General features: G+C 43.5%; 1 protein-coding gene across 4 annotated transcripts in view; it reads right to left on the reverse strand.

The window, feature by feature from the left end:
• Window positions 1-25,301, reverse strand: part of MARCHF8 (membrane associated ring-CH-type finger 8) — a 173,521-nt gene that overhangs the window by 36,288 nt on the left and 111,932 nt on the right. For all 4 annotated transcript variants that reach the window (XM_034777697.1, XM_034777696.1, XM_034777698.1 and 1 more), the window contains one exon: window positions 8,330-8,380. In XM_034777697.1, the coding sequence (XP_034633588.1) occupies window positions 8,330-8,380 (51 nt within the window). The remainder of the gene's footprint in view (window positions 1-8,329; window positions 8,381-25,301) is intronic.

Raw genomic sequence — 25,301 nt, forward strand, 5'->3', positions numbered from 1 at the left:
AACTCCCAACCCATCTAAACCCCTCTGCTCCCTGTCCCCTGACTGCTCCAATCCCTCTCCCCACTCCTGCCCCCTGACAGGCCCCCCCCAGAACTCCCAAACACCCCCCCGCGCTCCTTGTCTGCCCCCTCCTGGGACCCCTGCTCCTAACTGCCCTCCAGAACCCCACCCCCTACCTAAGCCTCCCTGTTCCTTGTCCCCTAACTGCCCCCTCCTAAGACCCCCCCCAAATGCCCCCCAGGACCCTACCCCCTACCTGTACCCTGACTGCCCAAAACCTTATCCACACCCCCAGAAAGCCACCCCTGAACTCCCGACACCCCCCCCGTCTCTTGACTGCCCCCTCCAAAACCTCCCTGCCCTTCTCCGACCCCCTGGCCCCCTTGTTGTTGGCCTTTCTTCGCCTAATGTCTCGGTGAACTTGCTCAGGAACTGCCTGAGCCGCTCGTCCCAGCACACTGGGCAGCAGTGGGGGAGGAGCTCCAGACTGCTGGAGACGATCTGCGAATGCAGGGAGGGAGGGAGGGAGTGATTTCTGCTGCAGGGGGGAGGAGGAGGAGCTCTCTCTGGCTGTCGGAGCCCCATGTAAGTGGCACCATCCGGCCGGCTGCACTGTTAGCCGCGCGTGCTCTGCATGCGGGGGGTGGGGGGAGAGTCCGGACATTTACAAATTCCCCCCGGACGCTATTTTTAGCTCAAAAAGACGGACATGTCCGGGGGAATCCGGACGAATGGTAACCCTAACCTACACATCTGAGACCCTAAGCTAGTCCTTCCTGCAGTTTGTGTCACAGTGGCGACACTGTATTTTTAGTGTATTTGCTCTAACAGAGCTAGATGGGTTTGCATCCTCGAGCTGGGAATCACACTCCCAGCTCAAAGCACAGGCATATCCTGAGGTGTTGGCAGATGTTTGTGCACCTCTGTACTGATTCAGCTTCCACTGAATTCCATGGCAAAACTCATTTCTGTATTCTGCAACAGGAGCAGTTTTGAGACTTAAGTCTCAAGCACTTGTACAGTATGCATCGATTGCTCTGAATTCAGCAATATATAAAGACCTTCAAAATCAGCCTCTTGCTCATGAACACATGTAGGGAGAACTTTCCCCAGTGTGAAGTCTTTCATACCGTTTTACCACTATTATTATATTATTTTAACTCTTAACATAGGGCTTAAATTGTGCAGAGGGTGTTATTTAGGCCTTCTGCAATAGACTGAAATCTATCCACGACTGGCAATCTATCAGGCATCAAATTGCTTCTGCAAATGTATTTTATGGAGCAAAATAAGTTCATGTGCCTGTGGTTTTAAACCTTTATTACTGATGTAAGCAAAGTTTGAATGAGCTCTCCTCTGACATCTAGTGATGAGCTGTGGAAGAGGACTTCAGGAGCTGATCTCGTTTGCATGGACAAACCCACCCTGCCGAGGTGCTCAGCATGATGGGACTGCTTGCCCAAATGATCACTTTTGGCTGGTCTTAGATCCCCAGGCTCCTTGTTATTGGGGCAGGAGTAATAAAAGGTTGTTATCCTTGTTAATGGGAATCAAGGGCAGCAGAACTGTACTTGGCATTTTCCGCTTGATGGACTCACCCTCAACTAAACAACACTCGCTAGGCAGGGGATATGGGTGCCAAAGCCCAGAGAGGGTAGGGACAGGTACTTGTACTTGGTGGTGGTCACTGCTTAAGGGTCATAGACACCATTTGACTCTTCCACTCTTCACTGTAATATCAGAGCTAATTTAGACTCAATTGAGAGTCTTGTTACACACCACAGAGGTAAAACCACTGATACTTAGGTCTGAGTATTAGACCTGCTTTGGAACAGTGTCTCTGATACAAGAGACTGCCCAGTGTGCACCAGCAGTAAGGCTCCCCCACTAACAGCTGAGATCACTGAGAACAGTAATGACTGAGAGCTGTGTGAAATGGTGGGGTCTGAAGACATCTCAACAATCGGCTGCCAGTGCGGCCACTGGAGAGATGCAGCAATCAGACAGTGGAGGGGCCTGGAGGGGAGTCCCGCAGAGAGGTGCGGCAATTGGCTGGCAAGGCAGCTGGCGGAGAGGGCCAGAGCGGAGCCTCCTAGAGAGGTGCAGTGATCGGCTAGCAGGGCAGCTGGTAGAAAGCAGTGGAGCCTGGCAAAAAGGTGTGGCCATTGGCCATCAGGGCGACTGGCAGGGAAACGCGGCAAGCAAGTGCCTGGGCAGCGGAGCAAGTAAGGTGCCTTCTTTCCCCCCTCCAACCAGGGCGGGAGGTGAATTCTGCAGATGCACCTCTGAACTCTGGGTCTGCACTGTCCAAGGACAACAACTGAGAGTGGGGTGCAGAGAAGGGACGGGCATGTTAAATGGACTTTTGATTGCTGGACTTAAGAACCTAAGGGAAAAGGACACTGCCCAACTTACTTGGGGGTGGATCTTTTACTCATGGTTTATGTTTATGAACCCCGTTTGCCGTGTTTTCCCAAGTTAATGATGGGTTACTTCCCTTCTTTTATTAAAAGTTTTTGCTATACTCAGACTCGGTCCTTGCGACAGGGGAAGTATTGACTCTTAGAGGTGCCCACGTGGTGGTATCTAATTGTCCCCGGTCACTGGATGGGGGCTCAAGCTGGTTTTGTGTTGTACTGTTAAAAAGGAACCCCTACATACTGAACCCAGCCCTTCCTGCTGCCAGCTCTGACTGGCAGAAGGGTTACATTGAAATATGGATGAATTTGGCTACTTTGTAAAAGCAACTGTATTACTGCTGTATACTTCTTTGTTAATTAATATACTAGCATTTATCAGGAACATGCACAAGACTCAAGGGTTGGGCAAAAGATTACTCTAGTAGTGGTTCTCAAACTTTTGTACTGGTGATCCTTTTCACATACCGTAGCAAGCCTCTGAGTGCGACCCCCCCCCCCATATAAATTAAAAACACTTTTTTATCTATTTAACACCATTATAAATGTGGGAGGCAAAGCAGGGTTTGGGGTGGAGGCTGACAGCTCACGACCTCCCATGTAATAACCTTGTGACCCCCTGAGGGGTCCCAACCCCCAGTTTTAGAACCCCTGTTCTACAGTCTGGCATCTCTCAAAATAAGAGACTCCAAAATCTAGATGCAATTATGGGTTACATTTCAAGATTATTTGAATCTGGAGACCTATTGAAACAGGGGTGATATAAAAATATATTTGGATATATGCGCTTATCACAGAACATTAACTATTGTGACCACACAGACAGCGGAAACTTTCTCTGAACCTGTAATTCATGGTATTTAGGGCTTGGCTACTGAAGAAAGAGTACACCATTTACAATGCGGGTGACATTGCTAAAGTATTTAACCAAATACAAGTAAAAATTAACCAACTAATTGCAGAGAACAATATAAAGGCAAGAAAAAAGCAAATTGGTAAAGAAATATTGAATGTTGTGGCATATAAGCAAGTCTGGGGTTTTTCTAGGCAAAACAATTCTATTTTAGTAGGCCCAAAATGATTGGTGAACGTGTAGGTAAACAGAACCCAGCTGTAGAGCCAGCAGGGACACTGTGACAACCATACTGGGTGACTCGGGGAGTTCAGGTCTCCCTATGAAATTAGCAAATATTAAGAAATTAAATTTTAAAATTATCTCACTAATTGATGGATTAGGTCAAGCCATTAAAAAAAAGGGGAAGTGATCAAGGTTGTTAAAACAGCACACTTACCTGGATCATACGAGTGGAAAAAGGAATTCATACCACTGGAAAAAAATATTTGCAATTTGCAAGGCTAGAAGGTCCTGGACCCTGAGAACCACATGAAATTAATAACTTGACTGTGCCAATTATAACAGGAGTACTATTCCCAGATGCACAGGGTGTCCTAAAGAATTGGTATATGTTAACAGTATGGGTACAATAGACTTATAAACAGCATTATCCACTGTGGAGATGGCAACACAAGGAGATGAAATAAACACAGACTGCTGTAAACGAATCAAGCACAGATGGTTCCGTGAGTGTTTGGCCCAAATGAACCTGACCACAAGCAAGGGAGGTTGGGCCTAACAAGTCATTAAAGTGAGAGTGCAGAAGGTGATACAGCTCCGGTACACAGTATGTGCTCTGGAATCCGGATATCACAGCTTTTCAGTGGGGACAAAACCATGCCAGGGGAGCCTGGATGGGTTTTGTCTGAACCTCACCTCTCTGACTCAGATTGGGACCCATGCCCTATGGCCAAGTGTGAAGATAAGGGAGAATGTGAGAGAGGCCGTGACAGACAACGCCGACTGGGAGTCACTGGTGACCAATCTCTTTGCACCCATAGGACCCTTGTCCATTAACACCACTAATTTGGTACAGAGAATGCAGAGATGAGGTAAAGAGGAAGTTGAATCATGTTCAGTGAATGGACAGCGCATGCTGCACAGGGATTGGTTCCTGCAATGTGTGATGCAATGCACAGAAAGACAATGAGATGTGTAATGTATACAAAGGGAGAAGGTTTCTGTATAACTCTGGAGCTGTGATGTACTCTGCATAGTCTGACCAACTCAGCATAGCACTGCTGTATGTTATTTACCATTTGTATAGACTTTTTTTTTTTTGTTAGCACCCAGTCATAATTTGTGGTCAGTAATACTACATTCTAACTAAGATACATACTATTCAAAACAATTTTGTTTAGTATCAAATTACCAATATTGAATCCTGACAGCAATATCTGTTAAACTGGTTACTGTCCATTCAGTAAGTTATCTGGAAAACAGCATCTACAAGAAGCAACTGGATCTACATCAACTACTGGAGTATCACAGAGCGATGCAAACCTAAAGAGCTCCACATCCAGCTTGTTATGCCAGGAAAGTTGTTGACATCACAACTTCACTGCATGGCCACAATAACTCAGGCCAATCCAATGGAAGAGAGAAACTTCCTAGATGGTGGCAACCAGCAGTAAGGACAAACTATAACATGGATGTAGAGTACCGTGTAATAACTAATTATAAAAATGTATATACAAAGGCCTCAATTGTGATGTCACTATTGCAAATTCCTGTTTTACTCATGTACATAAAACTGTAGACTATATTGTAATAGTGCCTATCCTGGTTTTTAAAAATGAATTTAACACTATATCCCTCATATGGAGTCCCAAACCTAACACTCCCAGGCCCAGCATATGGAACTAAGAATATTTGGAAAAAGAAAACTGTCTACAGGTCGTACAAGGGAACATGCAGACCATTAGACATCTGGGGCATGAATCTATGGATGGGCAAAGCAAAACAGCCAAGAAACAGTGTATATGATCACAGGGTCATATTCAATCCATGCACTATGTTTTTCCAGGATGATGGGTAAACACCCTCCCCCCAAAAAAGACAAAACGCAGGGGAATGTGGCAGAGAGAGCCTGGAGCACTAGGTACAAGATCTGAGGCCTGAACCAGAGGCCATGAATTAAAGTTAGGCCAAGTATCTAAGTAGATGTTTATAAGTTTATGATTTGGTAGAGTTGTTGCTAGCGTTTAGGTATTAGATAGTTATGTAAATACAGTAAAATCTCAGAGTTATGGACACCAGAGTTATCAAATGACCAGTCAACCACACTCTTCATTTGGAACCGGCAGTATGCATTCAGGGAGCAGCAGAGGGGAAAAAAAAAAAAAAAAAGGCAAATACAGTACAGTACTGTGTTAAACATAAACTACTTCAAAAAAATAAGGGGAAAGTTTAAAAAAATTTGACAAGATAAGGAAAATGTTTCTGTGCTTGTTTCATTTAAATTAAGATGGTTAAAAGCAGCATTTTTCTTCTGCATAGTAGCTTCAAAGCTCTATTAAGTCAATGTTCAGCTGTAAACTTTTGAAAGAAAAACCATAATGTTTTGTTCAGAGATACAAACAACCTCCATTCCCAAGGTGTTCGTAACTCTGAGGTTCTACTGTACATTTCAAGGTTAGTACAGATACATCCCAATCTAGTGCAAGATAAGATGGTTTGACAGAATGATTAATAGGGATGTTTTGAGCAAGATATCAGGAACAAAGGGAGGTAACAAACAGATGTCAAAAAATACATAAGGTGGTGTGTAAGCTGTATATTTCAGTTGTTTGCCTCAGCCTATAAATGTCGGGTTACTTTGCCTTAAGCCTTTGTCTAGCCTACGGGGCAGTGGAAAGTCCTGCTGCTAACTGAGCTGAGTCCCGTGTTACAAGCATACATGTGTTAGCGTAACTGTAGACATTGATCCAGGGAACAAATATCGTGCTTCGTTGACAACAAACTTCCTCTGGACGGGGAGTGGGTGGGCAGGGCCAGGGAATGAGCAGAGCCTTGACTCCAATCCCCTGGCCTCAGTTCATTGACTTGCAGAGCTGAGCCAGCATGGTGGGAGAGGACTGTAACCTGCTACTGATAAAGCCTCTCAGAGTCATTGCTCCCGCCTTGGTCTGTTCCTCGGGTGGTACAATTACATTGCACCCCTTATTCAGGGCAGATTGCAAAGTGACAATCTACTCCTTAGACTGTAAACTCTGTGGGGAAGGGATCATCTCCCGTGTGTCATCTGCAGAGGGCAGAGCACTCAAATATTAAACGGCCACCTACCCGAGCCTTCTGACTCAGCCACATCAGACATACCAAAGGTCTCCACTGAGACTGCCCATGAGCAGTAGAACAGGAGGAAGAAAACATTGCAGGGAACTATCCCCCAACTCCACTTATGTAAGGGCCAATCACAGACATGGTCCTAGCACTGCTTGAATGGCAGGATTCCTCCATCCAACCTATCACTACCACTGGTATCAGCTACTCCAGTGGGGGAAGGACTGGACCCTGTCCATCCCAGGAGAAATTCTGCCTGAGTCAGCACAGCCCCTCATGCCATCTGTGGCTTTACCCACAATCCAGCCCTTTGAGCTGAGATCCCATATTCTGAAAAGGCTAAAGGGAAATGACTTTCAGAAGTATTTCATGCATGAGTTTCCTAAACACTATTCCATTATTAGGAACTGTGACAGGCATAACCCTGTATTCAGCCCTTGCACGCTATTGTGGTAATCTTTGTACAAGGAATGCCTTGTGAGGTATCATTTGAAAACTCATCATTTGCTGGTCATTAAAGTTCTAATAAAATATGTGTAGCAACATTGTATGTAAACTTATAAGATTCCACTGTATGGTTTCACTAAAACACATTCCAAGTCTGTGGAGTGGCCAAACCAGTTCCTCCGAGACAAAGGACAAGCTGACACCTCAGCCAGGTGTAAACAAGGTCAATGGGCCACTACCTGCTAAGTGGCTATTCATTGGCAGGAAAAGGGGCATGGGCAGAACATCTACATTTTAGCAAAGAAACAGCAGGAGTTCCTGTCCACACAGTCTGCCTGGCGCCATGCTCCCAGCTAGAGATGCTTCTCAAATGGAGGACTGGACTATAAAAAGAAGGGGCAGACACCCCAATGCCCCCCCCACTTCCTCCTCTCTCTCACTGTCCATTGATTCACTGCACCAGAAGGAACAAAGGAAGCAGCCATTACACAGAAGAAGGCATTCTGGCCTAAGAAGTGCAGCCAGTAAGATTGTTGAGAACATGTGGTGAGAAAAACATGGCTTTGAATTTAACGTAGCTTGTTAAGTCAGGCACTAGTTGCATTTTATTTCTATTTTTCTTGTAACCATTTCTAACTTTTCTATTGCATTACTTGTATTCACTTAAAATCTCTCCCCTTGTAGTTAATAAACTTGTTTATTGTTTTATATAATCCAGCATGTTTGAATTGAAGTGTTTGGGAAACTTCATTTGAGGCAATAAAAATTTGTGCATATCATTTCTATTAATAAAATGATGGACTTATATGAGCTTGTATTGTCCAGGAGAGAGCTGGGCAGTACAAGATGTACATTTCTGGAGAAAATCTGGGACTGGGAGTATGTGGGAGTCACCCTGTAGTATAATTCAGGCTGGTAAAAATTTGGGTGTTACTGGCAGGCTGCAAGTGCACACAGCCATAGCTGGGAGTGACTTACATGCTGGAGGCTGTTTGTGAGCAGCCCAGGAGTGGAGGCAACAACAGCAAAGCAGTGTTAAGGGCACCCCAGGTTAGAGGGCAGGGGTGACACAGCTACTTACTAGTCTAGATTGTACACTTGGTATGTCACAGAAACAGATTATCCACAATTCTAATTTTTAGACAGAGTGCCTTCTTCCATTATAATTAGCCATCATTATAAATGCGCTTTCTATTGATCACTACAGAATGTATATCCTACATGTCTGAAAAAACAAAACCACACAAATTCAAATTTACTGAAGACCGTAATCCATTGCATACCGTACCTTTGAGATGTTACTGGAACGGCTCACGGAATGCCCCAAAGCCTTCTCATTCTGAAAGAGAACAGAAAAGGATCATTGGAGTGACAGAGAGCTGATGGATGGAAGTGTTAAACCAGATATTAACAGTCAAATAAACAGATGAAATACCAGAGCAGAAGATATTTATAGTATTTTGCTCCTACTGGAGTCAATCTGAGTTTTGCCACAAACTCCAGTGGAAGTATGATTGGGCCCTTTCATCTCTATAATGTCTATATTACCACACCGAACTCAACTAGACAAGACTTGCATGAACTGGTGAATATTAAGATAGTGCCCTAATGTTTTGAGTCAATATTGCAAAGCCATTTATCTGTACTGTAGTTATTTTGGAAATGAACTCCCACCCCTCTTATCCGCGAAATTATAACCAGTGCAGGAGAAATCCTACAGTCCATACTCATTATGACATTTCATAATACAGATGCTCCCTGACTTATGCAAGCGTTCCGTTCTGGAACGCCTTATGTTTCCGACTTACGCAAAATTTGAGTTACGTATCTCCGACCATTACACACACACACACACACACACAAACCAACCAACAAAAAACCAAAAACCCTCCTATTTCTATCTAACAGAACTTTTTCCGTAAGCTTGGATTTGCGTAGATTGGGTTTACGTAACTCAGGGAGCATCTGTACAAAATACCACAGAACTGCCTTTTCTTGAGGAACACTGAGCATTATCACACTGGAAACACTATATGTATGTAGTGTTGTTGTAGCCATGCTGGTCCCAGGATATCAGAGAGACAAGGGGGATGAGGTAATATCTTTTATTGGACCAACTGCTGTTGGTGAGAGAGACAAGCTTTTGAGCTGTACAGAGCTGGAAACACCAGGACAGCTGGAGTTGCAGAAGATCTGCTGATTCTGTTCTGTCATGTAACTGAAATTAATCAGGTGCTGTATTTGTTTCCACAAGTATCCGTACAGTTATATCCAGTAGGGAATACATTATGCAGCCTCTTTACCTCCCTCACCTGCCAATCTGACATTTAGGTATTTATATTGTGCTCATCACCATCGTTAGCTGAGCACCTCTGGGTTCCACCCATCCATTCCACTTTCTACATGTAATGTGATTTAGTCGTGAGTGTGATCGGGCATGTCCGTTCCAATGCTGAGAAACTGCGAAAGCTGCATATTTGGCAAGGAAGTTGCTTGCTTGTTCTGGATGGAATCCAAGAGGGACATTTTTCTTTTAGAAAAATACCCGACATAAGGACAATCCACAAGGTTTAGATGCAAATCAAGATCCAACTTCCTCAAGCTTTGGGGGTGGTCAGATCTGGTGTTTTGGTTTGAGACTAGCCCTCAAATACATGGCACATTTATCAGCCGTTTCCATAACAACTTGTCCGGTGTGAGAGTTGCCAAAACCATGCCCTTCCGTTTGATACCTTAGGGACCAAACTGCTTCACTTTCCCTATGTAGCTTTTCACTCCCAAAGAGACACATTTATATCCTACAAAAGGGACTCTGACAGGAAACACGACACCGAACAGCACTGATGCTGGCCATTGAAGCAGCTGGGAGATTAAATACTATACCCAAGAGAAAGGGTAAAACTAAATATATAAATCAGGCCAATTTCAGTACTCATAGATCAGCTTAGACATGAAATCTACATGCATGTTATGGTGGGTGCTGGTTGTGATTGGCTACAATTAAGGTGACAATTAATGACTAGTTCCACGTCAAGCCAGTGTAAAGTCAGGTTAGTCCTTCAGCAGGTGCGGATTACAGGCCTGCATTAACCGCACACTTTAACACTATCATGCTCCAGGAGGCTTGTTTCATGAGCACAAGCCTAATGCTGGTAAAAAGTTCTGTGCTGGGAGATGGGAAGGAGAAGAAGGCAACAAGATTTCATGAGCAAGGGCTGAGCTGCTTTTAAATATCAGCAGCTCTTTCTTCCCTCCTTCCATCCAGCTGGTACAATGTGCCAGGGAGACAGCAACTGACTCCTCTTCCATGCTCTCCATAGTGAGTGAGACATGCCTGTTTGGCAGGAGAGCAGTGAGCAGGAAGAGGCAGCTGTTTGGTTACCATAGCGCTTGCATATACAGAGCACAGTATTCAGCTCCCCAAGATCTGCATGTTACTCCATGTAGTAGTTAGAAAACCAGGAAGGAGGAGCTATTTCTTTTGCATGGCAATAAACATTCTTTCAATGAAGTGCCAATCAGTGAGCCACTGAGATCTTGTACAAGGCAACTGACGGTCACATTTAAAATCAGCAGGGGCCAAATTCAGCCCTGGAGTAACTGGGCCTAAATCACCATGGACTTCAATGGGAATTGTATGTGCTGGTTGAATCTGGCTTTAGAGTTGGAGAAGTATTTTTATTACATGCAAATTAGTATTCTTGGAAACTCTGGAACAGGAAGAGGAACAAGCAGCCAATGAGAGAAGACAGACACCGGGGGCGTTTGAGAAGTTAATCTTGGATTGTGCTACTGCAAGAAAGCACTGCATTATGTGGCTGGGTATCAAATCTCATCACCACATCAAACGGAAACGTGACTACAGAAACAGAGAAAGTTCGCTGACACTAGAGATGGCAGAGGAAGGAAGAACGAGGCTGCAAGGTTGGGGGGCACGCTCACAAGCTCTGCTGAAGAGAAAATGGCACAGGCCTGTGAGCATGGGGAGAACTACATAACCTGTGGGGTTACACTCACTTCCCTCTCTAGCAATGGGGTGGGAGGTGAAGTAAAGGAAGATAATGTGGGTTAGGGAGAGAGATTGAGAGGGAGCGTCTGCCTGGGGCATATAATACATAAACTCCATGTCACCGACAGCCTAAAAACTAGGGCTGGGATTTCAAACGCCTTAGAGACAAAATGAAATGATCAAAGCTTCTTCATGCTAACTCTGTACTCCCCAACCCTCTCCCAAACGCCACTCTTTACCTTCAGCAGGTTCCAAGTTAGGAATCATTACTGAATACACAGGCATGTCTGTGTTAAAAAGAGAAACAAGGTGGGTCAGGTACTATCTTTTATTGGACCAGCTTCTGTTGGTGAGAGAAACAAGTTTTTGAGCTACACAGAGCTCTTCTTCAGGTGTGTTGAAAAGGACAGGTTGAAATTTAATAAGAATGAATGGGATGAAGCACAGGGACCATATGTGCACAATGTGATAAATGATGCTGAGAAATATCTGCTCTAACCCACACCAAAGAAACTAAAATTGCTGCTGAATTCCTGGGATTGTGATTTTATCTGCTGGATGCTCTGAGCAGCTGAGACACGGCTGCTCACGTTATCTTTATTGATGCATTGTTAGAGAACATATCTATAAAGGGCTTCAACCACTCAGACTAGCCAGTACAATTAGCACTGTTATTTTAAAAGGATCATCCTGTAACACTGGTCTACAATTTTTGAGAAGTCGTCTGCTTCAGAGATAAAATGTGCTATTTATTATGTATTTTGATGTGCTGAATTCAAATATGACAATTAAAACAACTGATTGGCTACTGTTTCTAAGATATTTAAGTTTTTACATTTTGTCTATGTATATTGTGTAGATAGTAGAGTTTTAATCATAAATTGTAAACCTAGGTCTTTTCATGTGTTTATGGTTGCTTTACATGATAATATTTCACCTGTCCTGTTTATGTAACACTTTAAAAATCAGCAAAAGGGTTATATAAATAAAATGTATTATGAAACAAAAGGCAAAAAACTATTATGTACATAGTTTAGTCCTATTCAATGTCTACTCGGCGCTTTTGGCTTGTCTCTTGTCTTCATTAAATGGAGCATCTCTTGTCACTGTCCAGCAATAGTCTGCAAGCATTGATGGGCTCCATTTGCCCTGATAGTGTTTCTCCATTGTTGCAATGTCCTGGTGAAATTGCTCGCCGTGCTCGTCACTCACTGCTCCCCGGAATGGTGGAAAAAAATCTAGATGAGAGTGCAAAAAATGTATCTTTAGTGACATGTTGCAACCAAGGCTTTTGTATGCCTTGAGGAGGTTTTCCACCAACAACCTGTAGTTGTCTGCCTTGTTGTTTCCGAGAAAATTTATTGCCACTAACTGGAAGGCTTTCCATGCCGTCTTTTCCTTGCCACGCAGTGCATGGTCAAATGCATCATCTCGAAGAAGTTCACGAATCTGAGGACCAACAAAGACACCTTCCTTTATCTTAGCTTCACTTAACCTTGGAAATTTTCCACGGAGGTACTTGAAAGCTGCTTGTGTTTTGTCAATGGCCTTGACAAAGTTCTTCATCAGACCCAGCTTGATGTGTAAGGGTGGTAACAAAATCTTCCTTGATTCAACAAGTGGTGGATGCTGAACACTTTTCCTCCCAGGCTCCAATGACTGTCAGAGTGGCCAATCTTTCTTGATGTAGTGGGAATCTCTTGCACTACTATCCCATTCACAGAGAAAACAGCCGTACTTTGTGTATCCAGTCTGCAGACCAAGCAAGAGAGCAACAACCTTCAAATCGCCACAAAGCTGCCACTGATGTTGGTCATAGTTTATGGACCTCAAAAGTTGTTTCATGTTGTCATAGGTTTCCTTCATATGGACTGCATGACCAACTGGAATTGATGGCAAAACATTGCCATTATGCAGTAAAACAGCTTTAAGACTCATCTTCAATGAATCAATGAACAGTCTCCACTCATCTGGATCGTGAACAACGTTGAGGGCTGCCATCACACCATCGATGTTGTTGCAGGCTACAAGATCACCTTCCATGAAGAATGGGACAAGATCCTTTTGACGGTCACGGAACATGGAAACCCTAACATCACCTGCCAGGAGATTCCACTGCTGTAGTCTGGAGCCCAACAGCTCTGCCTTATTCTTGGGTAGTTCCAAATCCCTGACAAGGTCATTCAGTTCACCTTGTGTTATGAGGTGTGGTTCAGAGGAGGAGGATGGGAGAAAATATGGGTCCTGTGACATTGATGGTTCAGGACCAGAAGTTTCATCCTCTTGCTCGTCTGACTCAAGTGAGAATGATTCTGGTGCATCAGGAACCGGCAGTCCTTCTCCATGGGGTACTGGGTGTATAGCTGATGGAAGTTTGGATAATGCACAATCCACTTTTTCTTCTTTGACACACCTTTCCCAACTGGAGGCACCATGCAGAAGTAACAATTGCTGGTATGATCTGTTGGCTCTCTCCAAATCAATGGCACTGCAAAAGGCATAGATTTCCTTTTCCTGTTCAACCACTGGCGAAGATTTGTTGCACAAGTGCTGCAGCATATGTGTGCGGCCCACCTCTTGTCCTGATCTCCAATTTTGCAGCCAAAATAAAGGTGATAGGCTTTCTTAACCATAGTGGTTATACTGCGCTTTTGTAATGCAAAAGTGACTTCATCACAAACATAGCAGAAGTTATCTGCACTGTTCACACAAGTACGAGGCATCTCTGCTCACTTTGGCTAAACAGAAATGTGTCCCTTTGCAAAATCAAACACTGACAAATAAGAGAGCACGACACTGTATGATTTCTAGAGCTGATATAGGGCAATTTGTTCAGCAGAGTGATGTAAGCTTCGTTATGATTGCATCATCCATGACTTCTAGAAATAACATGATGCAATTCATATCATGTATGACGCAATACCAGCTTCAGATTGCATCATTCATTGTTTTGCCTAAAAAGCAAGTACTGTCCAAACCCAGTCATAGATTTATTTATAGATCCAGTCAAAGATGTATTTTAGTCATTTCTGGTTTAAATTGAGATCCCTTCCCTTTATAACTCACTTATCCTCCGCCATTCCCAAGTCAAGGGTCGTATATACTGACCCAATAGCACATCTTGAAAACTAGAGCCAATCAACAATTTTAAGCATCATTTTCCTTCTCAGTGACCCAGAATTAGTAAAGTTTGACTACATTTATTTCAGAAGCATTTTGGCTGTCGATCAGTGTAATTAAAAAAAAATCCATAAAACCCTCTTGGGTGAATAATTCCTTATGAAATACCGAATGGGAATATTTATCTTCTTCATGTAACATCACCCTTCCTCCGCAAAAATATTCATTTATGGTATTTCTAGTGTACTCCTCTCCACTACATAGTCACCACACATGCACCAACACCTCCAATGTTAGCTCCTTAGCACACACCTGCTTTAGTTGGAAGATCATTGTAATGCTAGGCTGTCTTGAGATAAGCACACTGAATCATAGAGAGACTTCTGATGCAACTGCTCCACATGTCAGTTTACGTACACACAGAGATCTTTAAACCATCTCAGTGTGTTAGCACTCGTTTCACGAAGAACAACTTGCATTTCACCACATGGAGCTTAGCAGAATCGTGAATGTTCAAGTAACGGCTCGGTGAGAAGAAACTCTAGTATTCTCTCTTCCTTTTATCAAAAATGCTGAAAAGATTTTGATCATTAAACAGCAACAGAAACGCCTCTAAATAAGAGAGTTCATAACATCAGCTGTGCTGTTAGTTTTCTTTGCCAAATAAAATGATAACAATCTAATCATTAAGGAAAAGCACAGCAGTCACCATTAGAGAGACGGTGTTTACCACACGGTGGTATACGAAAGAACTGCTGTGTTTCTCCATCATTAAAATGGGAAATAGCTGTGATGCCACAGAAATAGCTGTTGGTGAGGGCTGACTTTAAATGGCAACCACTGTAGCTGAGAGAGGAAAATAAATGTTAAGCAGATAATAATGAATTACAAGGGAATGAAAATAATAAAGGATCGCTCTGTTCCGAACAAAGACGTCCTCTGATTGTACATTCATCTTTGAATCATTTGGGTTGTTCACAAATTAAAACTGTCACCAGTGAGAAGACTAAGATGATATCCAGTTAACATTATCATGTAGGAAAAAGGTGTTAGAGTGACTTTTCAGAGCCCTTTCCTCATGCAGCAAGACATGCTCCAGTCTGGTGATTACATCTCTAATGCAGGAAGAGCATTAGGCAAATACAGCATCTGCAGATTGTTCACTGTATAACCCACTAAGGAGCATGCAGTTTATTTCTGGCCCAGGTCAGCCATTCCATGTGGGATAACAGAATCCTGCCTTTTGAAATGCATCCCACTATATGAAAGCCACTGGGCAGGCACAGTTAAAAATCCAGATAGTTTAACAACAGCAAATGCAGCAGGACTTAGTGGAAGCCTCTCTGCAGCCAAAGCCAGCTGCTCCTCTGAGATCTCCACTGGAGATTGGCTCTGGAGGACCGAGACAGAGGAATTAGTGTGCCCAGAGAGTGCAGCCACCATTGCCCTGGCTTGCTTCTCTCAGGATGTCCTCACATTCACTTTCCCCATCCCCTTCCCTGATTTAGAGACCTGCTTCCCTACTATTACCTACCATTGCAGCAGCCTTCCCGCCCACCTACACCTCACCGACTAGCTTCCTTGCTGCTGTCTGCTCTTCCTTCCTACTGCCTCCCTTTGTTGGATACTTTTGCTCATTTCACTCCATGAATCACATACTTGGTGTCTTTCTTCCCATTTGCTTGCCTCACAAGCTCACTGTCAAAATAAGGGTGTCACAGTATTTTTCAGTTTCCCTACTGTAACGAATCCATGGAATGTGTGTATACACACAAACACACACAGAAAATCAGAACTAGAACTCTGGTCCCTCAGCTCCCAAAACCCCAGCCTTGAATGCTGGAGCCAGATCATCTCCTGCCACTGATGACAAAAGTAAGTCAGTCACTGGGGGGGGCAACTCTTGCTCACTGATATACACAAAGCCAATATGCTACACTGTCCTCTTTCCAAATTTGACCATTTCCTTAGCACAGCATCAGCAGCTGAGCAGACTAAAACAACAGGACAAGGTGAGTGAGGTAGTATATTTTATTGGACCAACTTCTGTTGAGGAGAGAGACAAGCTTTGCAGCTTACACACATTCTTTTTTCAGGTCTAGATGCTTCTTCAGAGCCATTTACGTGGAACAAGTGCTAAAAAAAAAAAAAAAAAAAAAAACACGACAACAACAGAAAAACCCAAACCTCATGGCTCATAAGAACAGCCATACTGGGGTCAGACCAAAGGTCCATCTAGCCCAGTATCCTGTTTTCCGATAGCAGCCAATGCCAGGTGCCCCAGAGGGAATGAACAGAACAGGTAATCATCAAGTCATCCATCCCCTGTCGCCCATTCCCAGTTCTGGCAAACAGAGGCTAGGGACACCATCCCTGCCCATCCTGGCTAATAGCCATTGATGGACCTATCCTCCATGAACTTATCTAGTTCTTTTTTTAACCCTGTTATAGTCTTGGCCTTCACAAAATCCTTTGCCAAGGAGTTCCACAGGTTGAGGCTCACTTCAACAAGCCTCTAATGGGTACAAAGATGAAGCACAGCATGATAATAATTCAGAAAAGTAATCCATATTCATGGAGAAGCAAGCATCACCACTCAAACCCCTCAAAAAAACCCACAAAAAAAAACAAACAAACAAACAAAAAAAACACCACTCAAAAGTCATTTTATGGTAATACCAGTGCCCGCCATGATGGGACACCAGCTAATAGAAGCAACAGGCTTGATTCTGCTCTCACAGTGGTACTAGGATTGTGTAACTCCATTAACTTCTGTGGAGTTACTCCAGATTTACATGGGTGTGAGTGAAAGGAGAATCAGGCCCATGGAAGACAGCATGGTTCCTGGGTTAAGGCTCTGGATGGGGAATCAGGAGTCCTGGGGTCTACTCTGCTCTCTGTCCCTGTTTCCCCTCCTGCCCTTTGTCTGTCTTGTCTATTTACTGTGTCAGCACTCTCGAGCTGGATGTGTCTCTCACTGTTTACACATTGCCTAGGACAATGATACAACCTAGGACAACCTGATCCCAGCTGGGGTCTTTAGATGCTATAGCAGGGGTTGGCAACCTTTCAGAAGTGGTGTGCCGAGTCTTCATTTATTCACTCTAATTTAAGGGTTCACATGCCAGTAATACATTTTAACGTTTTTAGAAGGTCTCTTTCTATAAGTCTAATATATAACTAAACTATTGTTGTATGTAAAGTAAATAATGTTTTTAAAATGTTTAAGAAGCTTCATTTAAAATTAAATTAAAATGCAGAGCCCCCCAGACCGGTGGCCAGGACCCGGGCAGTGTGAGTGCCACTGAAAATCAGCTTGTGTGCCGCCTTTGGCACCCGTACCATAGGTTGCCTACCCCTGTGCTATAGTAACACAAGTTAAGATTATAATAATCAGTCCCATTCCAGCCATGGAGGAGGGATAATTGCAAGGGGCTGCTGGGTGACAACATACTCAATAGCAGCAGCCACTGCTATACTGCATAACAAGGAGCTGCAGAGCTTTCCACATTGCACTGACTCCCTAGTGCAGGGGTGGCCAACCTGAGCCTAAAGAGCCAGAATTTACCAATGTACATTGCCAACGAGCCACAGTAATACGTAAGCAGCCTCCCATGAGCTCTCCCCGCAACTGGCAGCCCTGTGGATCAGCGCCTCCCCCTCCCTCTCCACACCTCCCGATCAGCTGTTTTGTGGCATGCAGGAGGTTCTGGGAGGGAGGGACAGGAGCGCAGGCACTGCAGGCTCAGGGGTGGGGACAGGGAGTGGTGGAGTGAGCACCCTCTGGCACATTGGAAAGTTGGCACCTGTAGCTCCAGCCCCGGAGTCGGTGCCTATACAAGGAGCCGCATATTCACTTCTGAAGAGCCGCATGTGGGCTCTGGAGCCACAGGTTGGCCACTCCTGCTCTAGTTCTTGTTCTCAGCGGGCCTGATTCTCCTCAGAGTTACACTGGCATGAATCAGGAAGTCACGGGAGACACACTTGTGTGAAATCAGTAAGTGAGAGGAGAATGGGATTCAGAGAGCACAAGCACCAAGAGTCTGGCTGCTCCCCATTCAGTGCGCAAGGAGGAGGAAGGAAAGACTTCCTGCCCCTTCTCCCTTGCTTTATGCGTCAACACAAGAGGGGCCTGAGCACATAACCATTTGTCTTTGCACTTGAGTGACCCTCCAAGTTAAGTCATTGCAAGTCTGCAGACTTGGGCGCTAAGATAGGCTCTGGGCCTTAAAATTAACCCAGTTTCATCGCCGCTCCATGCTGCAGGACTTTCCCTACAGAAGCAGGTCCAAAGCAAGGCAAAAGCACAAAGTATTGGGAGAATGCCACATTCACTTGCTCATGGTGACCTTCTTTTAGGTATTACGTGTATGTAATTTTTAAATAACTATTTTCTTTTGTACCAATCCATCTCCTCTTTTCACTCAGATCCTATATCACATGGGGATTGAACTGCGGGTCAGATTCACATGCATGGGTGTGATTTTTACCCTCCCTTGCTGGGATAGGGGAGGGGAACTCACCTGGCAAGAGGGAAGGTAGAAGTCCTGCCACTGCCACCCCCATCAATTCTACTTGGAGAGAACAACTTTAAGATTTAGCTGGAACTCCATAGCAACCCTCCCATCCCGGCTGCCCAGAACAAGTACTGAATCAGTACATCTCCTGGCCAGTAGTCCTCGGCCTCTCTGGGCAACTCCATCTAGTTTTGGCCTGTCAACAGCTAGCTCCAGGCCTGCTGAGGAGACTCTAATGTGGTGTCTTTCTTCATGTGTTCATGTGAGAACACTGTCAGATCTCAATAGACAACTAACAATAATATGTAGTCTGTTAGTGTCATACTCCTGAACTTGTGACATCACAGTTCCTTCCGTCACATGTTTTGGATGAAAATGGAGTAGGCTCCTCAGTGCAGGATCAACCAGAGGAAAACAACAGGGACTGCATGGAAGAAATGCTCTGAATAATAATTAATTAGTAACAGAGTAGGGGAATAACTCAAGATTATACTCAAAGGCAACTGCTTCATTTCAATGTTCTCTTTACAGCAGTGCCCCAGTGTCAAAGTTACACTTTAAAAGATTTCCACAAGGCAATTATTTGTTAAAAGCAATCACTTCCATATATTGCCTTACTAATGCCTACACCCAAAAGGGCTGAGATAACTAGTTCTAAAACAGCCTTGACACAGAAGTGCCTAACTGGGGTTTTACATCCGAAATCATAATGTCGTGTTAATATAGTTACGTGTATTTGGGTTCCTTTTTATAATGGCAACTTAAGCATTGACATTTCATCTGACAGCCTGCACAGACAGTGTTTGGAGAGAGTCCTCTACCTAAATGTTTTCTTTTTCTTTCTTTTTTTTTTTTTTTTTAAAGAAAGATTTTCCAAAAGCATCCAAATAAATAAATAAATATATCCCATTTGTGCAGTAGTTTTCATCCTTAGATCTCAGTATGTTTTACAAAGTAGGTTACCCTAGTAACATCAACCCCATTTTGTAAATGAAGAAACCAAGGCACTGGGTAGCTAAGTGACCACCCAAGGTCAGGAGCAGAGCAGAACTCAGTTCTCCTCATACCAAGTCCTGTGATCAATCCATTAGATCACAAGTACTCCAGAAATGTACCTTACTTACAAAAAAAAAAAAAAAAAAACCCTCGTTACGAATTTTGCAACTGTGATTATGTTTCACATCAAGTATTTCCCGGCATTTATTTAAATCTCACATTACAATCTTATAGCTGAACAGCAGAAAACAAGACTATACATGCACATGCATCTAATTATCTGATTTAACTGGTGTTGGGGGAAAAGAGATGTGTGCATTATTTTCATCATTTTGTCAAAGCCAATAAATTCTCCAATTAAGAGAAAGGATTCCCAGCATTGCCTGAACTAGGATGTTGAGACTTGATAGAATTCAACATTTTATTACTTCAGCAGAAAATAGCACTTCGCATCATGTCTATTGGGCATAGTCTTGCTTTTGTAGTCACAACATCATCAGAAAGCTCTAACGGGACTAAAGAGCATAGTAGCTGGATCACAAGCCAAGCTGGCTAATATATTATTAACAAGAACTGCTATACCAGAGGATGGCCTACTTTGTTGCCTTGATGATTGTGACATCAGACTTCAGACTGTAATAACCTCCAATCATTCCAGCAGGGGGAGAACCAGGAATAGCATACAGGAATGGCTGTAGGCCTAAACTCCTCACCTCCTCTACAGATTACTGGGAGGCGGCTGTCTTCCTTTGCCTCAAATTGCTAGCTGGGGGTGCTATGTTTCTGACAGAGTGGGATACGTCTGTATCAAACTGTGAACTCTATTTTGTTTTGTGACCTCCATTTTTGGACCCTGTCTTCCATTTTGTGTTTGGTGTTGAAAAGCCAACTTAACCTGGACACGGTCAGTCAATTCCAGACACTGCCCTGCCAGAGAGGGGTGTGGGACACCTCAGAGAAGACCATCAAGAAGAGAGCTATCAAGGGTCATCATCTTTGAATGACTGAAGCACTGACCCTCCTCAGGGGCACTACCTTTTTTCCCCATGTGCGACTCACATCGATGGGGTTGGAATTTTCCAGCTGGGGTACAAGGCAAACAGGGTCATAAAATGGATTTAAGGAGACGGCGTCTCCACTGCCAGATACCAGATGATGGGGCTGGAAAGAGACAAGGCATGATGGACTCTACCTAGCCTAAAATGCTGATCAGCTCTTGGACTCACAGACCAAGTGAGATCAGATGGGGGAGGGGAATCTCAGGACTGTTATTTTACAAAGATCTGTAACCATCTAGTGCTTTCTTGAGAGTAACAGTGTCTGTAGTTAAGAAATCCCTTTACTAAGCCTGGGTTCCTTGCTTGCCTGCCATGGCATCCATGAAGGGGTTAATCAAGATGCTCAAAGTACCCACAATGAAGTGGGAATCTGAGGGAACACACAAACCACTGGGTGCTTGTGAGGGCAGAGGCACTGGTTTTGGGGTGTCAGGTGGCCAGGCTGCAGAGCCCCACATCCCAAAGAAGACTGGTACCTGTGTGTGCCTTAGAGACCCAGAGTTAGGAACATGGATTCCGCTCCATATGGCTAAATTTAGTGCCTTGCATGGTGTCAAATAGAGTTAGGAACAGTGACCCAGCTCTGTCCAGACCCAACTGGGTTCACTCACAAACAATTGGTGTCAGACCAAGGGGGGATTGGGCCAAGCTGTGACAATGCTGATTACAATAGGCCTCTATTCACCACAGCTTTGATCTGCATCCCCCTCACCTTCCCAAAACTATAGTTTCCCTTTAGTTTGTGCTGCTCTACTTTACTGCCAGATGGTGTGCAGGAATTTCAGATGAAGCTGGGTAACTTGCATGCCCCAGCTCCCTCAGAGAAATGGCGAGCCTCTGATCTTTGCCCCCTTTCCTGACTGTTCAGCTCAGAACTAGGCATAAGCTTCCCGCACGCTGCACTGATGCTGCCTATTCTAAGGATAAATCAAAACTTAAGTTTCCAACACGGCTACAACAACAACACTGCAAACAGTTTCCAGGATTGTCAGTCTGTTACATTTCACCATCACTACATTCATTTTAAATTTTAATGTGGGCACATGTATATGGCTAGTTTATACAAAGAAACTAAACTGCAAAGACTTTGCATGTGTAAGAAGTTCTATAGATGCTCTTCTTATCTCTTCTGCCAGACAGCCTGCCTAAACTGGGAGCACTTCTTCATGATGCCACACAGAAAATGAATCCTCCCCTCAGGGAACAAAAAGTATGAACTACAAAGGAGATGATAAAAAAATATACTCCTTTATTACGACAGAATCAATATGCATTAAGCTTACCTGGGTGTTTGGTACAGCACTGCCGCTCACAACTTCATGTATTTAACACAGGCAAGAGAGATACAGTGCAGCAGAAGTCAGTAATTATACAAGCTTGAAAGGACTGACACATTCTACCTTTTGGAAAGTAATTACATTTAATGTAACCATTGTAATTCTCATGGTACACTACACATGTCAACATGCCAAAGCAAGCCACTAAGCAATGCAATCAACTATTTTAAACTTTCACAGTTTTAAAAACCCTCTAGGAAACCAGCAATTTAAAATTCCTCAAGCTGTCAGCAGATGTACGTAGTTTGTAGCCAGGCCAAACTTTCAAAACATGGCCTCTCCCTGCATGTGCCTAATGTTGCACATGCAATCTCTGGGGGGTGGACTGTTTTGCATGCTACCACCTGTCTCTGTAAAGGATGGAACACATGGGCGCAATTGGTGTATAAGTTAAACATGAGTGGGATATGTGCATACAGACCACCAATTTACTGTTAAACTGCTAAATTGTGGAATAACCTCACAAGAGAAGCAGTGGCAGCCCATTTGGTTGGGACATTTTAAAACAGACTGGGCAAACTACAAGAAAAATTATAGAGAACAATGCTTGGCAGTGGGATGGACTGTATGCGCTAACAGATCTTTTCTATCATAGATCAAGGATTCTCATACTTTTTCACATCTTAATAGACAGGGTCTATTAGACTATTTTCTTTCCCATGTGTGATTGCATCTGGCCCACGTACTGACGACATCCCTGCTGCAGCTATATTGCTTACATGCACAACTGACATTGGGAAATATTTAAGACATCAAACACCACTAAAAATATGATAAAGCAAATGGAAACAAGAAGGAAGGGTCAGCACTAGGTGACCAGCCAGTTCTACAAAGACCACCAGCAAGCACGCAGGAGACCGCCAATGATCCATGGACCACAGTTTGAGAACATCTGCTCTACATATTATGGAGACAGTCATTCTGCAGGTCAACAATGAACTACACAAGTTCAAAATATGTGCAAAGTGCTCCTATTCTGATCTGGCAGCATTCTACACCCACTTTATACTGGTGGTGTCAACTACTATACAATGTGTATGCCAGGATAAACTGGGCCCAAAGATTCTGTCTTGTACACAGAGAAAGGCTGGATTGAGGCATCTGAAAATCTGGCTTGTAATGTTCAGAAGTGTTTTTAAGCACATGTTTAACATGTTTCTAGCTCAACAGTTTGAAAAAAATCAGTGAGTTAACAAAGGGAACTAATGTTTAAAAATATCAAAAGACCCACATTAAATTTAAAAAAAATAAACCAAACCCAGTAAAACACTGTTCTTGGGGAAAAGGAAACTAATTTAAGATAAAATGTAAATTCTCTGTTTTAAAGGGTAATGTAATTAAACTGTAACAAGAACCTACTGAGAAATAAAATTGTTAATAGCAAGAAAACATGAGCAGTGAAGTGAGGAATCTTAATAGAATCACTCTGAATTCCAGGCTAATTAATTATACAGGAAATTCAGGTGTCAAACGAATATTTCCCCAAACAAATTAACTTTCTAAAAAACACAGGAAGCCCTGCAATTTAAAGGTGTTTTAAAAAGAGAAATAAATGAAAGGAACTGCTCTGGTAGTTGTACAGTGCTGACTGTCCTACCCGCTGATAAAGTATCTTGCACAACAGCACTAAGCTAGCAGCAAACGCAGCACTATGCACACATGGTATCAGGTTCCTCTTTGATTGGGCAGAAAGTAGAACTATTGCAGCCAGTGTTATGGCGTGGTCTACTAGAATGCAGGCTGTTGGGAGCAAGTGGCTTGTGTTATGCAGGAGGTTGGGCTAGATCATCATAATAGTTCTGGCCACTAGAGTTATTCCTCTTTTAAATGTGATTTTCTTTCCCTAGGCGCCTGGGGCCTGATTCTCAACCCCCATCGCTGCTCCTGCTTTAACAAATCAGCCTGATGGACAGTTAGTTCCATCCAGTGATTGTTCTGTTTTTAAAACAGTGATTCCTCATGCATCACTTCCCACTGATATTAATATATTTATTAACTTGATCATCTGATATGGGGTAAAATGGCAAAAGTCCGTGTAACCACTAAGGATTTAACGTGTGCTCATAAGCGTCTTCCTCCTCTCCCAGTTTTCAAAGATTTAGGTATGGGCTTTATACCCACACTTTGGGTGCGATCCTTGGAAGGGACAGAGAACCTGTAATTCCTGAGATCTCCCACAGGAATTGCTGGTGCTGAACACCCTCAGGATCATGCCTTTGAATTTTACCCCAGTTATTCTGCAAAGAGTTTTAGGATACAGTTTGTATGAAAGACTGGCTGAGAAGTGTTACACTGTACAATGGAGAGCAGAGACATGGCATTGCTGCTCACTCAGGAGAGATGTTTGGAGCCTATTACTCATGTGAGGTGAAATTGTGGTGAGTTACGATGTTCCTAACTCTTTGGCTGAAACAGTGCTGATAAATATATCTCACTGTCTAGCTTTTTGTGTGTTATTTATACTACAGTTGTCAAGGGGAATGACAAAACCAGAGTTCTAGAAATCTTCCATTTTTTACCTCTTGAATGTTGCTCACTAATAGCCAGACTCAGTTTCCAATGAAGTCAACCAAAAGATTCCTACTGACTTCAGTGGGAGCTGGATCAGCACTAGGGTAGGAACTCAGCATCCAGCTTTGATTTAGTTAGTAGCATCCTGTCTCAATAAAAAGGGTGCCTGCTAATTGAAGTTTGTCACTAGCATGAATGTACATCATGTTCCCACCTTCCCCACTGTATCTTATCTTTCCTTGTGGGGAGATGCTATAGTGGCATTTACAAGGATCTTGCCAGGGTAAGCCCTCAGGAGATGAGTTTGGTGTAAATTTTGATATGTTTCCTATTCCCAAGAAAGGAGCAGACAGGCACCACAGGGAAGGCAAATGCTATGTGAATATACATCCACACAACCTCTGCACTACCCCGCCTCCAGGACACCAGCTTTGTTTTTGTAGTGTTGTTTCCCAAGAACGTCATTTTAATTTAAACTACATTGCAGACATGATGCTAAGATCAATACATTCTCAAAGAGTATAGTAATATAGAGCAAAGCAAAACACTTCCAGTAAGGCACAGTAAGTAAAACACTGGGGCCCATCAGCCTCAGGAGTGCCATTTTGGAGTTTTGTCTCTGTTTGGCAGTAGCCCTTAATTAAAAGTGATCAGGTGTTTCAGTGGAATCCTCTGCTCAAAATGGGATGGCAGTCAATAAAGCAAACAAAAT

This window comes from Trachemys scripta, chromosome 7 (genome assembly GCF_013100865.1).
Source record: "Trachemys scripta elegans isolate TJP31775 chromosome 7, CAS_Tse_1.0, whole genome shotgun sequence".
Taxonomy (NCBI): domain Eukaryota; kingdom Metazoa; phylum Chordata; order Testudines; family Emydidae; genus Trachemys; species Trachemys scripta.